At 54.7% G+C, this 13,405-nt stretch overlaps 1 protein-coding gene across 1 annotated transcript in view; it reads left to right on the top strand.

The window, feature by feature from the left end:
• KSR2 (kinase suppressor of ras 2) overlaps positions 1-13,405 on the top strand; it is an 82,822-nt gene that overhangs the window by 28,830 nt on the left and 40,587 nt on the right. The window contains exons 5-7 of the mRNA XM_074159501.1: positions 890-1,071; positions 11,568-11,637; positions 12,304-12,387. Coding sequence (XP_074015602.1) covers positions 890-1,071; positions 11,568-11,637; positions 12,304-12,387 — 336 coding nt within the window. The remainder of the gene's footprint in view (positions 1-889; positions 1,072-11,567; positions 11,638-12,303; positions 12,388-13,405) is intronic.

Raw genomic sequence — 13,405 nt, 5'->3', positions numbered from 1 at the left:
TGGTGTTTGTGTGTATTTATTAAATTAATTTTTTGTTTTTTGTTTTTTGAAGAAACAAGGGAGAGAGAAAAATATCCCTCTGTCCAAAATCACTCATCCTTCCTAATAATGAGAGCTGTCACCGGCCCTGCTTGGCGAGGAAATGATGCTTGCAGTAAATATTTGGTCTGGAGCTGATTTATGGGTGGAAAAAAAAATGAGATTAGTGGCTAATCACTGTGTTGCAGGAAGCGCTTTGGGCCAAGAGCCGGGGGCTGAGCTCGTGGGGAGCTGGGGCTGTGCCTGTGCCAGGGGGAGCTGCACTGGGGGCTTCGGTGGAGACGCTGTTAGGGTCAATGGTTGGGATCAAGTAGCAGCGATGGAGGGCTCGGACCAGCCCTGGGAGCCACCAGGCTTCTCCTCGCCTTGGTGCTTTGCAGATTTGCTTTAGGGGCTGGGGGTTTAGGGTCAGGGGCAGCTTAGATCCCCCTGGCAGGGCACGGTGTGGCAAACATTGGCCATGGGGCTGCCAGTGCAATGACCCCCATGGACTCCAAGCAGGAGGGTTGTTCCATCGGGCCGGGCTGGAGGCAACTGTTCACCGCGTCCCTGAGCCCAGAGCACTCAAAGAAGTCGTTACAGTCCCCCTAAAGGCAGCAGCAGCTTTTCCTGTGTGAGGAAACAATTAACTTATTAGAGGGCAGTTTAATTTTCGTCTGCTAAAGTGGGCTGGTGAGCGCAGGGCTGTCATTTCCTATCGGCTGGCATGGCCAGATGCCCCCGAGTGCTGCGGGGACCCAGGGCGGTGGGAGATGCAGGTCCCTGGGGAGGATGGATCACACACACCCCCCGCCCCCGGTTTCTTGCCCTTCACTTCCCTCTCATTTTTTCTTCTCCCTTTTCCTTCCAGAGTCAAGAAGAAGAACAAGCCCTTGAACCTCAAGATCCACAACAGCGTGGGAAGCTGCGAGAACATCCCCGCCCAGCGGTCCCCGCTCCTCTCTGAGCGCTCCCTCCGCTCCTTCTTCGTGGGGTACCCGCCTTTCCTCCCCTCCACCCCTCCTGTCCACACTGAAGCCACCTTCTCAGCAAGTAAGTCCCAGTAACCCCCGCTCAGGTCCCCCTTCCATGGGGTGGGTGATGGTTGATGCCAAGCAGATGATGTGACCATAGGAAGCATTGATGCCTGTGCATCGATGGTCTGGAGGATGTTGGCCAAGTGTCACACAGTGAGCACAGCCCTTGTGCAAGTGCCTACCATCAGTGTTTGGAGATACATGGGTGCTTCTGGGCAAATATAAGCCTGGAGCACTGCATCCAGCTTTGGAGTCCTCAACAAAAGAAGGTCATGGACCTATTTGAGTGGGTCCAGAGGAGGCCATGGAGATGCTGTGAGGGCTGGAACCCCTCTGCTGTGAGGACAGGCAGAGAGAGTTGGGGGGGGGTTCAGCCTGGAGAAGAGAAGGCTCCAGGGAGAACCTCTTCCAGGGACCTTTGAGCCCCTTCCAGTCCCTAAAGGGGCTCCAGGAAAGCTGGGGAGGGACTCTGGATCAGGGAGGGGAGCCATAGGAGGAGGGGGAAGGGTTTGACACTGAAAGAGGGGAGATGGAGATGAGACCTGGGGAAGAACTTCTTTGCTGTGAGGGTGGTGAGAGCCTGGCCCAGGTTGCCCAGAGAAGCTGTGGCTGCCCCATCCCTGGAGGGGTTCAAGGCCAGGTTGGAGGGGGCTTGGAGCAACCTGGTGTGGTGGGAGGTGTCCCTGCCCAGGGCCGGGGGTGGCACTGGGTGGTCTTTAAGGTCCCTTCCCACCCAAACCATTCTATGATTCTATGAAACTCAATTATATATGTCTATCCCAACCACTGTCATATTGAATATGGGTTTATGCAAACAATGACACGGGTGCAGGAGGGTGGCTACTATCATCTGAAAAGCCATGAGCCTTTTCATGGTGCCTGGGTTGGTGACACCGACTGGCTGTCACCAGAGAGTGACTTTACCAAGGGCTCCTTTGTAAATCCAGCCATGGTTCTACCTTTGTGCGAGGAGGCTGCCTTCCAGACCTCTCCTGCTTTTGCAGAGTTTTCAGCTGATGTGGAGTTTGGGTGAAGCTGGTCCCGATTCAGACAGGTCTGGTGAATCCCCCATAGCGCTTGGTCCCAGCAGCTGGGCCCTCTCCCGCCTGGGGCGATTTGTCCCCTTCCAGGAGATGCTGGTGGTGGGACTCAATGGGTTTGGGCTGACGAGCTCACCCAGGGCGTTGCTGCCGGCTGGGGAGAAGCAGCCTGACCCTTATTTCCCAGTCTCGGACTGGGTGCCCCGATTCATTCTGCAGGAATTGAAGCTTTTACAAGCTGGGTGTGACACTCAGCCTAAACAAAACCCTCCCAGTAAACGCGTGGCAGCTGCTGGGAGCGATTTGCATGCCAAGAGCTGTGGTGGGGAGGGCGAGCTCCTCTTGCTGCTCAGCTAAAAACTTTTTCCCTCTCCATATCCAGGCTGGTTTTCTGCCACCTTCCCCTCCCCGGACTTTTCCCTTGTTTACTTTCTCAAAATGTGGTCTTCCTGGCTTGTTTGGGCTTGTTCAAGTTGTTCTCACTGCTCAGCTCTTGGCTGTAGCAGGGGTTTTGCAGGCAACAGCCCTCCCTGCTCATCCAGCCCCCCATCACCGGCAGGTTTTCCTTCTCACCGGGACAGCTTCAGCGATCGCCCCGAGCACCAGTTTGCAGGCGCTGGATACCAGTATGATGGGGCAGCTCCTTCACCCTGCTTGCATCCCCGCTGCCATGCCTCTCCCAGCCATCTGCAAAGCAAAAACCTCATGATTGATTTCTTTCTTTATTATTTTTTTTTTATGCCGATCAGCTTTGGGATCATTGAAGAATCATCGAACCCATTCCTGGCATCCTTTTGCTCCCCTTTCTTTGACTTTTGAGGACAGCGGGACCTGGCAGGAGCTCTGTGGGCAGGCGATGTTATTTCTAGAGATGTCCAACCACCCGACTCTCGCTGCCTCCAGCAAGATTTGCCTGGAGCCAGGGGTATTTTTGCATTGCTATCCGCCCCCCGCCCGGCATCGGCCGAGTTCGACTTGCAGCCCGGGACACTGGGGACTAACAGACCAAAAACCAAGAAATAAAACCCGTTCTGGGCAACTCCCCTACCGTGTCTCGTTGCATTAGGTTTCCTCACGCATCCGCCTTGGATTACATCCCGTGGCGTGATAACCTGATGTAATGTGGCATCGCAGGAACGTGAGGCAATGAGAAGTGATGGGCTATCAAGTGACTAACGCAGCTGGAGAGGTGTCTCTTCTCGTTTCCCTCGGTCCTCCAGCTTTCCTGGCTGCTGTGAATGTTTGTTTTCTGGGCTAGGAGTGAGCTGTGGAGAGAGGGGCTTGGTTGCACCAGCCGGTTGAGAGGTTTTAGCATCAGTGAAACCCTTTGGTCCTCGCAGGATCAGCATCCATGCACTCAGCATCCCTCGCTCCTGGGGACCTGTGGGGAAAATGTGATGCAAGGCAAAAAAATCCCACTAGATTGTAGTTTTTTCTAGCTCTCTTGTGTTTCTGCATCATTTCTGTGCCCCTGGCCTTGTCCTCAAGCTGCATCCCGGGTTTTTTTTTTTTTTGTGCTTCCACGGTGGTTTTCCAGTGCACGATGCTGTGGGAAGAGCGGCCACATCCTGCACGGGGCAGCCGGGTGCTGAGCGTGGCCCCGCGGGGAGAGAGATGGGGTTTCATGGAGCTTGATGCCAGGGTTCATTACCTCATGGTGAGAAGATGAGTTATGCCAAGAAGTGCAGACATGCGCTTATTTGTGGGGAGGAGTAGATATCTCTGCAGCTTTCTCCACGCCCAACGGTCCTGTTATGGGACACGGGTGGCTTCCCCTGCTCCGGGACATGGTACTTCGTGTGTCCTCAGGTGCCCTGCTCTGATCTTGTGGCTTTTCTTGCTGACTTAAAGTACCAGGACTTGAGGGTCCTATGAGAAGCACTGGTCATGGTTTGGGGTTCACACCTTGCCCCATCTGGAGCACCTCTCCTATGAAGACAGGCTGAGAGAGTTGGGGGTGCTCAGCCTGGAGAAGAGAAGGCTACAGGGAGACCTTATAGTGGCCTTTCAGTCCCTAAAAAAGGGCTCCAGGAAAGCTGGGGAGGGACTCTTTATGAGGGAGTGTAGTGATAGGACGAGGGGTAACGGTTTTAAACTGAAAGAGGGGAGATTTAGATGAGATCTCAGGAAGAAGTTCTTTGCTGTGAGGGTGGTGAGAGCCTGGCCCAGGTTGCCCCGAGAAGCTGTGGCTGCCCCATCCCTGGAGGGGTTCAAGGCCAGGTTGGAGGGGGCTTTGAGCAACCTGGTGTGGTGGGAGGTGTCCCTGCCCAGGGCAGGGGGTAGCACTGGGTGGTCTTTAAGGTCCCTTCCCACCCAAACCATTCTATGATTCTATCATCTCCTGGGGTGCCACTATTTCTCCTTGCCTTTTAAGTATAATGGGTTTCCCATGTGCTGCTGGATGAGCTCCATGGGGCTCCATCATGCCCACCCCGCATCCCCATCCTTGAGGCATGGATGTGGTTTGGCAGCCAAGTTCTCCACAATATCCCATCCCTATGACCACGGGTGCTTAAGCTTTTAACAAGGAAAATGCTTCTTCCCTTATTTCTCCTGTGGGATCAGCACGGCAGATCCTGGTATGCTCTGGATTGATGTGGAATTACTTCCCTAAGCACTGAAACCAGAAAATGTTGTTGTTGTTGGATTGAGATGCGGGAGAGGAGCTTGGCGAGCTCCTGGCGAGACCCTGGCTGTCTCTCGATGATCCCTTTTCAACAGCCGGCGCATCTTGCTGCTTGTGGCAGGAGCACGCTCCCATCTGTATCATCTCTGGTCCTTGATCGGATGCGTGTCTGGATGCTTCTCTCTTATTTTTAACAGCCAATTTGCCCTGATGGGAATAGATTTTCACAGACACGGAGCCGGGAGCTCAAGGGCTGGCAGCGAGCTGCAGAAGGAGCTGCTTTCTCCTGCAGCACAGATCTTGCTGGAGGGGCAAATTCCCCTTCACAGAGGGACAGAATCCCCATGAATTTTGGGTTTGAATTGAAATTTTTCCTCAGCAGCCCTTGGAAGGGAAGCAGAAGAGGGGAAGTAAAGGCTTTTGGGGTGTCTTTGAACTCTAGCTTGGCCCTGAAATAGCCCAGCCCTGTGGCTGAGGTACAGAAGATGGTTTGTCTGGCTCCATCCAGGACCCTCTCTTGGTCCATCTGGTCACTCCGTGAAATAGGTTCACTCATTTGAAATAGGATTTAGGACTCAAGACCCTGTGACTTGGCTACAAGCACCCCAAAATCAGGTTGGATCTTCCCCTTTTTATTGTAAAGGCTCATGTTTAGTAGGTCCTTTTTGTGTCTCTGTGACCTGGGTGTCCTGGAGGCAGCTGGTGTTGCTCCCGGGCTGTGTCCTCTGCCTGTCTCTCTCCCTGCTGCAAGGCCAGCCAGAGCACTGTCACCCTGTGCATCCAGATCTGCCTGATGTTCTCCAGGATGGGACAACAATGTCATTTCCATCCTGGACTATTTAAAACAAAAAGTTGTGGAAGGGAAGGAGAGGAAAAGGCCGCTAGGAGAGAAAAATGAGCACCTGGGCACGTGGCTGGGTGGGGAATGTCGTCGCTGCTGCCCTTCCTCCAGCAGGTGTCCAGCCCTCCAGAAGGAAAGGAGCAACCAACACAACCCAAACCAAGACCTTGTGTGTACCAGGAGAGAAGAACCCATTTCCTGTCCCCAGTGGCCCACAAACTGAAGCTGGGTGTGAGGCTTCCTCATGCAGGGATGTTGCTGAACACCTTCCCGCAGCACACAGTGGAGAAACTCCTTCTGTGGCCTGGGAGCATAAGAGCCATGGAGCAATCCTGGTTCGTGGAGTTATGAGCAGTGACCACTCAAAGCCTTCATCTTGTTCCTGAAGAACCAATCATGGCTAGTTTAATGTGGTCTCCAGTGATGCCTGCCTCCCCTCTCCTTGGCTCCCAGTTGGGTGCATCATCCCAGTCTTGTTCGTCAGCTCCATTGCATCCACAGTTGACTTTGGTGCTGCTCTGGCCATGTCCCTGGTGGGTCACTTCTTCCAGATCCCGGTCCTGGCTCTGCCTCTTGGCTTTGTGACCAAGGACTTTGCAGTTTATGGTGCTGACCTTCCCTCCCTCCCGGAAGCAGCCTGGCTGTGCCTACCTGGGGCTTGGGTGGTCAACTAGTGATGGCCAAGCAAGCGGAAAGTTGCTGAGATGTCACCAGAACTCTTTGTGCTTCCTCAGCCCCTGAGCATCTGAAGCCCCTGAAGGGCTGGCGTTGGGTAGGTACGGCTGATGGAGAGGGTTCAAGGTAATGTCCAGTGGATCAAGCCCTGTGCTGGGAATGTGGCTTTGAGCAACCTGCTCTAGTGGGAGGTGTCCCTGCCAATGGCAGTGGGTTGGAACTCAATGATCTTTAAGGTCCCTTCCAACCCAAACCATTCTATGAATCTAGGACTCCTAAATCCATCCTTTCTGATGGAAAGGACCATGCAGGACTCAGGAGCTTGATGTTGAGGATGCCTTTGTGGTTGTTGACCACGGCCCTTCCCCACAGACATCCCATCCTCGATGCTGGGGGTGGTTTCGTAGGGAAGAGACGACTCTGAAACACTCTCCCAGCCAAAACCCTCTTCAGCAGGGGAGTTTCCAAGCAGGACATCATGTCTTTGTGACCATCAATGGGTTTTCTCCTCCCTGAACCTGCCCTGCTGCCAGCACAAGCACTTCACAGCCGTGTTGGCAGCCCGGCTGGGAGCTCCCTGTAGCCCACATCTGGCCACAGCTGGCTGCCTCACCATCTATCGGGCTGCTCCAGCCAGCAGCGAGACACTGGAGGAGGGTTCCCTACCCTGGCAGCGGAGCTGAAGAATACAGCTTTGTCTGGGTAAGCCTAATTGACCCCTCAAGGCTACGAACTGGGGTGGGGGGAAAAAAAAAAATCACAATGGGAGTATTTAAGCCAGCGAAGTGACTGAACATGACATTTCGGCTGTATAAATAGGATTGTCACGCTGCAAAGAGGAACTGCTGAGATTATAAAGTGACTCTGTTGTCCTTACTCGAGAGCTGCTCTGAGAAGAGCTCTGCCTCGTTGGGCTGCTTTGGATCATCCCCTGGGCGAGGGCTTGGGGGTTCGTTCTGTCCCGTTGGATCATCCCGCAACGGGGACACCGTGGGGCTGTTGCTGGGTTTGGACCTGGCTGTGATTGCGGGCGGAATGTTTGTCACATGGACTAATGGAGGGGGCAGGTTGACTCTCTTTTTAGCTCGAATCCTGCATGGATTTTATATCATAGGGATAGAAAGCTGCCGGCGTTGCTGCTGCGGGCGTTGCCGCAGCTTCCTTTGCTAAGCTGTTTGGGCATCTCTCCCATCTTATTTTGGCCCTAAAAAGAGCTTAAGCAAGGACCAAGGTGTCTCATGGAGGGTCTTTTGCACCCTTGGGTGCACCCGTTGCTGCGGAGCAGCTCGGTGGTGTCCTTTGCTCCCCATTTGGGACCAGGCAGGCAGTAACGTCTGCCAGCATCCCCCATCACCATCGTGATATGGTCCCCAGGCTGTGATTTCTGCCTGGGCATGGGGTGGTAGAGATCCACCTGACACCGTAGCTGTCATGGTTGTCATCCAGGTGATTGTTGGACTGTTTTGAGAGGAGGCTTCACTCCAGTGTGCCCCCATAATCTCTCAGAGGGACTCAACCATCACTGGGCCAGAACTAGGAGAGTTTTGGTGGCTGCCCAGGGGAGACATGGGCCTGTAGGACGTCTACAGACAAGTGCAAAGTCTCCTGGCTTTGTGGTGATTCATCCCGGGATGCTTTCCAAGTTCACTTCCATCGATTTTATCCGTCCCATTCATAATGCCAACATCGCCTGACGCCGTTTGCTGTAGTAGGAGGAGGAGGGTTTGTCTATTGGGCTGTCGCTGTGATGGATAACACGTTCACAGCAATTCACCGGGCATCCAGAAAAGGTGCCAGGAGATGAAGAAAGGGGGATATTGTGCCAAAACATGGTCCCTATCGGTGTGGTACGGCACAGCTGCCAGCCCCGGGTGATGCTCATGGTGTATTGGGTGTTAGGGCTTGTTGAGGGCATCGCTGCCCTCCTGATCCACCCTAGGGAGGGTGGAAACCCCAAATAAATGAAATAGGGGGGGCTCTGGCTGCTCTTCTTCATGCAGGAGATGCCCAGGCATGGGGAGCAAAGGCGAAACATCCGCCCTGGCAGCCGAAAGACACGGGGGAGCTGTCGGGATGGCAGCGGGGGCAAGGAGGGCGTCACGGCCCAGGCAGCTTCCAGGTCCCCGTCACCTCCGAGGCGCGCGGGTGCCACTCAGGGACCAGCGGTGGCTGTCACAGCTGCCTGTCACCGCCGGGGAGCCGGGCGGCAGGGCTCCTCTCCCGTGTCGGCTGTCAGAGACGTGCCGGAGGCGGCTGTCACCCTCCGCCTGGGCGGTTTCCCCCCTTCCCTGCTCTCCTCCTGGCACATCTGATCCCGTCAAGCGCGGGCTGTTGACTCAAGGATAAGCTGTGCCGCGCGGAGCAGGAGCCCTGACCTTTGCCAGATGCTGCAGCGAAGGAAAACGCGGAGGTTTTGGGGTGTGCTGGTGGAAAGTGGCGTCCCCTGGCACCGGGGGGATGTGCCACTCTGTGAGGATCGATGTGACGATTGGCATTGTCACCATCATGATGTCGGGGCGCAGGGTTTGGGCTCTGAAGGCTCCTCCAGGTGATGGGGAGGCGGGAAAGGGTTGGGTACTCGGCTGGGAGGGGTCCCCAGTGGGATGCTCAGTGGGTACCAGCTGCATCCTTCCTTGGGGAAGGAGGAGAGGGGAAAAAATATCCTAAAATCCTAAAACACCCCATCATGACGTTGGGGAGCAGGGTTTGGCCTCTGATGGTTCCGCCGGGTGATGGGGAGGCAGGGAAGGGATGGGTGCTCAGCCGGGGGTGTCCCCAGTGGGATGCTCAGTGGGTACCAGCTGTATCCTTCCCTGGGGAAGGAGGAGAGGGGAAAATAATCCTAAAACTGCCATCACACACTTGTGCGAGGGGAATTATGGCTGAGAGAGCTCTGATTTTAAAGTCGTAAAGGAGGTTGCTGGTGATAAATGTCTAAGTAATGACTGACACGCGGGCAGGGGAGGTCAGGAGACATCAATCGGTGCGGGGCAGCTCGGGGTCGTTAACGGAGAGGCGTCGAGCTGCCAGCAGCAGAGGGATGGAGGGAGGCGGGCAGCCGGCTGTCGCGCTTCAAAGCTCCTGAGGGTCAACTTATCCTGCTGCCGGCGGGGGGCAGCTCTGGCACTTCTCCATCTTGGGGTCCCTAAGACAAAGCCTGGTGTCCCCCCCCACCCCCTCCTCTCACCCCGCAGCAGCGAGACACGCTCCCGTGGCCACGAGGGTTGGGTTTTTTTTCCTTGCAGTTGCCTCTAATTGTGGCAATTTAGGGTTTTTGATGAGGATATTCATTCTGTGCCGGGGGGGAGGCTGCGGCATGTCCACATTCCCTTGGGGGGGCATCACCCCAATTTAACGTCACGTGGGGAGAAGCAGCATTTTCTCCGGGCGAGTATCTCCTATGCACAGGTTAAAGGGGAGAATCACCAATTAACTTCAAAGCCCCCCAAAACCCCTGGGGCTGTTCCCCGTGGCTGTGGGGGGGCCCTTCCCCTACCCTCCTGCCCCGCTTTGCTTGTTTTCCCTCCTGCAAACAGCCGCTCTATTGTTCACTGCCGCGATCCTTCATGTATCGCTCCCTCTAATGAACTTAATTAGCCGTGAATCACGTAGGTCTCATTTTTGTTGGGAGGTTAAAATCCCTGATACACTTTAATACATTTTTGCAGTGAGCGCATTTAGAAAGTAATTAAAAGGCTCAGCCGTCTTTGCCTATGTCCCCTCTCCCCCTCCCCAGGACGGCAGGATTTAATTGAGGCCAGCTGAAAGTTAGTGGAAATAAATTGTGGCTGATAAAGTGGAGGTTGTAATTTAATTCTGGGAGAGGAGCTGCTCTTGCCCGGGTGTTTAGTTCATCAAGGACCGGTGCTGAGGAGGGGGGGATTTATTTGTGTAATGTGATTTACTGACGAGAAAATGAGGTTTTGAGGGGAATAGCACTTGTGCATGGAGTGGTCCCGCTCTTTAGAGCATTGTCCCCAGGGCTTGTGGACATCCCTGAGATGCAGATATTGGGGTAGGGGGAGGGATGCTGGTCCAGGAGCCCGAGGTGGGTTGTCTTGAGGGCTGGTGAGAAGCGTGGGTCAAAAATATTGGTGTAAAACAGCCAACCGGGGCTGGGGGCAGCAATTACCTTAGTTAACTTTATAGTCCTTCAACATCTTAATTGCTGCCTCTGCCCGAGGGGTGATGGAGACCGAGGTGGCAGAGTAAGAGCAGGAGCCGGCGCAGCTGCTGGCGGGAGGTACCGGAGAACGGATGCGTTTTCGGATGCTCCCAAGACTTTTAACAGCGCCTTGCGCGGGGAGCAGCATGTAAATGTAACCTTCAGAAAGAGAGCGCAATTAAAACACCCGACCGCCTGCTATATTAAAATGGGATATGAAAGCAAACAGCGCTTCTCCCCGCTCGGAGGGACGATACGGGAAGCGTGTTTAGCGAGGGATTTGCTGGCGTACTGAGCAAACGGCCGGGCTCGCAGCTGGGCTCTGCCGTGCCGGGGCTCGGCTCGCCTCCTGCCGGGGCTGGTTGCCCGTGCCCGGGAAACCTCTCCAATCCCTTACTGAAAATCCAGCTTCCAAATGCCCAGCACCGATCCCCTCCCTGGGGCTGAGCATCCCACGGGGCAGCACCTCTCCCGTGGCCCGGGCAGGAGGAGGAGGGGGGGGTCTCTGCCCTTGCTGAGGCTGAAGGGGGATGTGGAGCCGGTGCTGTGCTGCTAATTACCTGCCTGCTCCAGCCGGCGCTAATGAACTTATCTCTTTTTCCTTACCCAGCCAAGGTCCTGTTACCCTTTCTCCCTCCTTTCCCCTTTGAAGGAGAGCGCCGAGGCTGCTTTTTACTTTGCTCCTCTATTTGAACACGAGTTAAATTGCCTTCCAAGCGGCTGACGCTTGGCTTTGTGTTCAGCCGCAACCGCAAGACGTGATGTCTTATTAATAAATGATGCAGTTGCTGTTTCGGCTTCGTTTTCCCTGTCGTGTTTGGACATCCTGACGTGGCTCCGATAGCTGTGCAATCCTACTCCGTGTATGGATGGGTGCAGCTCTCATGGGGTGGGTGCATCACCTCCCTCCTCTCCCCCTGGCCCAAACTGGGTCCTGGGGGCCATTATGGTGGGGCAGGAGACCCTGGTTCCCTGCAGACCCAAGCACAAAGTCTCTTGCTTTTCAGAAAGGGGGCCCAGTGGGACATCTCTAAGGGGAAATATCAGGCAAATCCAATTTTTTTTTTTTTTTTTTGTCCTTTGTTCCTCTCCCCAAAAGCTTAAACCCCGGCTCTCGCCGTTATTACCACCTGATGGTTTTCCCCTCTCTCTCCTCTCCCCGCAGATACGCTGTCAGTGCCTCGCTGGTCCCCGCAGATCCCCCGTCGAGATCTAGGAAACTCGATAAAACACAGGTACGCGGCACCAGGTGAATCTTCCCCTTATCCTGGGGGATGAGCATCTCCCTTTCCATCTCTGGCCCAGGATGGGGGGCTCGGGGCTGTTCCCTCCGTTTCCCGTGGTAAGCCGCGCTATCCTAGAAGCCCATTTAAATTCCATTTCAGTTCAGATTTGGTTTAGATAAGGCTTGAGTCGCTATCAATAAAAGCCGTGTATTATCCATGACCTTGCCAACCTTCAACAAATTTCTCATCTCCGGATTATTGCCCTTCCATATCTACCTTGAGAAGGAAAAGCACTAGAAATAACCTCGGTGCTGCTGTTTGATGGGGCAGACGCTTCTCTAATGTGTTGGAGACTGGGGTCCCCAGGGCTGGGAGGTCTTTTGGGGGCTCTGGCTGCAGCCGGGGGTGGGTAAAGCTTGGGAACCACAGCGAGCCGGTGGCTAGTGGCCATCCTGGCCAGCTTGGACCCTCTTTTGCCCTTCTGTGTAACCAAAGAGTGGCTCAGATTTGTGCTTTGGCATCCCTAGAAAGATGCCTCCACACCTGCAGCACTGTTTGAGGCCAGAAAGGGAAGGATAGATGGGGGCTCAGTAGATAAGGGCGGCTTGGGAGATGTTCCTGCAGGAGCACGGATGGGGGGGATGCTGCTTCATCTCTCCGTGTTTCTTTCCGCAGGTTTTCCACCAAGTACTGGATGTCTCAGACCTGCACCGTCTGCGGGAAAGGAATGTTGTTCGGCTTAAAATGCAAAAACTGCAAGTACGGCACGGTGCCGGGGCCGTTTGTGTCGCTCTCTGATGCTGGGGGGGGGGATAATCGGGGTTTTGCTGGTGGAGCCGGGCAGGGATTTAGGTACGGGGAGACCAACCAGCCTCTCGCCAGCTCATCCTTGCAGGAAGCTTTAAGGAGATGTGAAATTGGGTGAAGAACACTCCAAAATGGGGCTGGGGATGGGAGCGGGGTCCTCAGGGGGGGGATGCTGCCTGCCAGACCTCGGCTCTGGTCGCACCAGAGCTGTGAGTCAGATCCTGGCAGCCTCCCCGCTCCGTGCCCTCCTTGGCCTGGCTTGGGATGCCAAGGCTTGGGATGTAATAGGGTTACATATGGAATTATAGGAGATGGGGTGATGGATGCTCTGGAGCAGAGGCTGAAAGTGGCTCAGACAAGAGCATGGTCAGTGCAGGGTAGCAGCAGGCATCGGATGGGTTTTGCCCACAGCCTTGGGCTGTATCCTCTATTTTTCCCAGCAGCGAAAGCCTTGTGGCCCCCTGTTTCCTGGCAATATCGTGGCATTGAGGAGCCAACCCACCCCAAACCCGCAGTTAAGCTGCGGTGCAAAGGAGAGGGGGCTGTAAAATTGGGCAGGACTGGAAAAAGATAGGGAGGCAGAGGTTGGGGCCACTTGTAGTGCTTTAAATCCATCGGAGCCCAGCTCTTCCACAGTATCGTGCAGCCATCAGCACTTAGTGAAGCTGCTTCTGGAGACAGGATTGCCTTTTCTAGGGACGTGTGCTGGGAATACGCCGATTGTCTGCGGGTAACTGAGTTAGCCCGAGCTATGAAGTGATAACGATCGCTGTTGCCGTTGATTAAATGCTGATGAGTTAGCAAATTGGGATTTTAAACCTGGACAAGAAATGCCTGGTTACTCTGCAGCTGGCGAGGGTTTTCTGGAAGTGATATTATCAAATATCTGTATTTTAAAGTGGCGATTCTTATTGCCTTCAATGCTCAAGCAGCTGGAGGCTTTGCTGCCTGCAGTCCCTGCCTGCTCTGC

The sequence above is a fragment of the Numenius arquata genome, chromosome 16, assembly GCF_964106895.1.
Source record: "Numenius arquata chromosome 16, bNumArq3.hap1.1, whole genome shotgun sequence".
NCBI classification, from domain to species: Eukaryota; Metazoa; Chordata; class Aves; order Charadriiformes; family Scolopacidae; genus Numenius; species Numenius arquata.
Note: the sequence above shows the minus strand (reverse complement) of the source record. Positions and strands in the feature narration are given on the sequence as shown.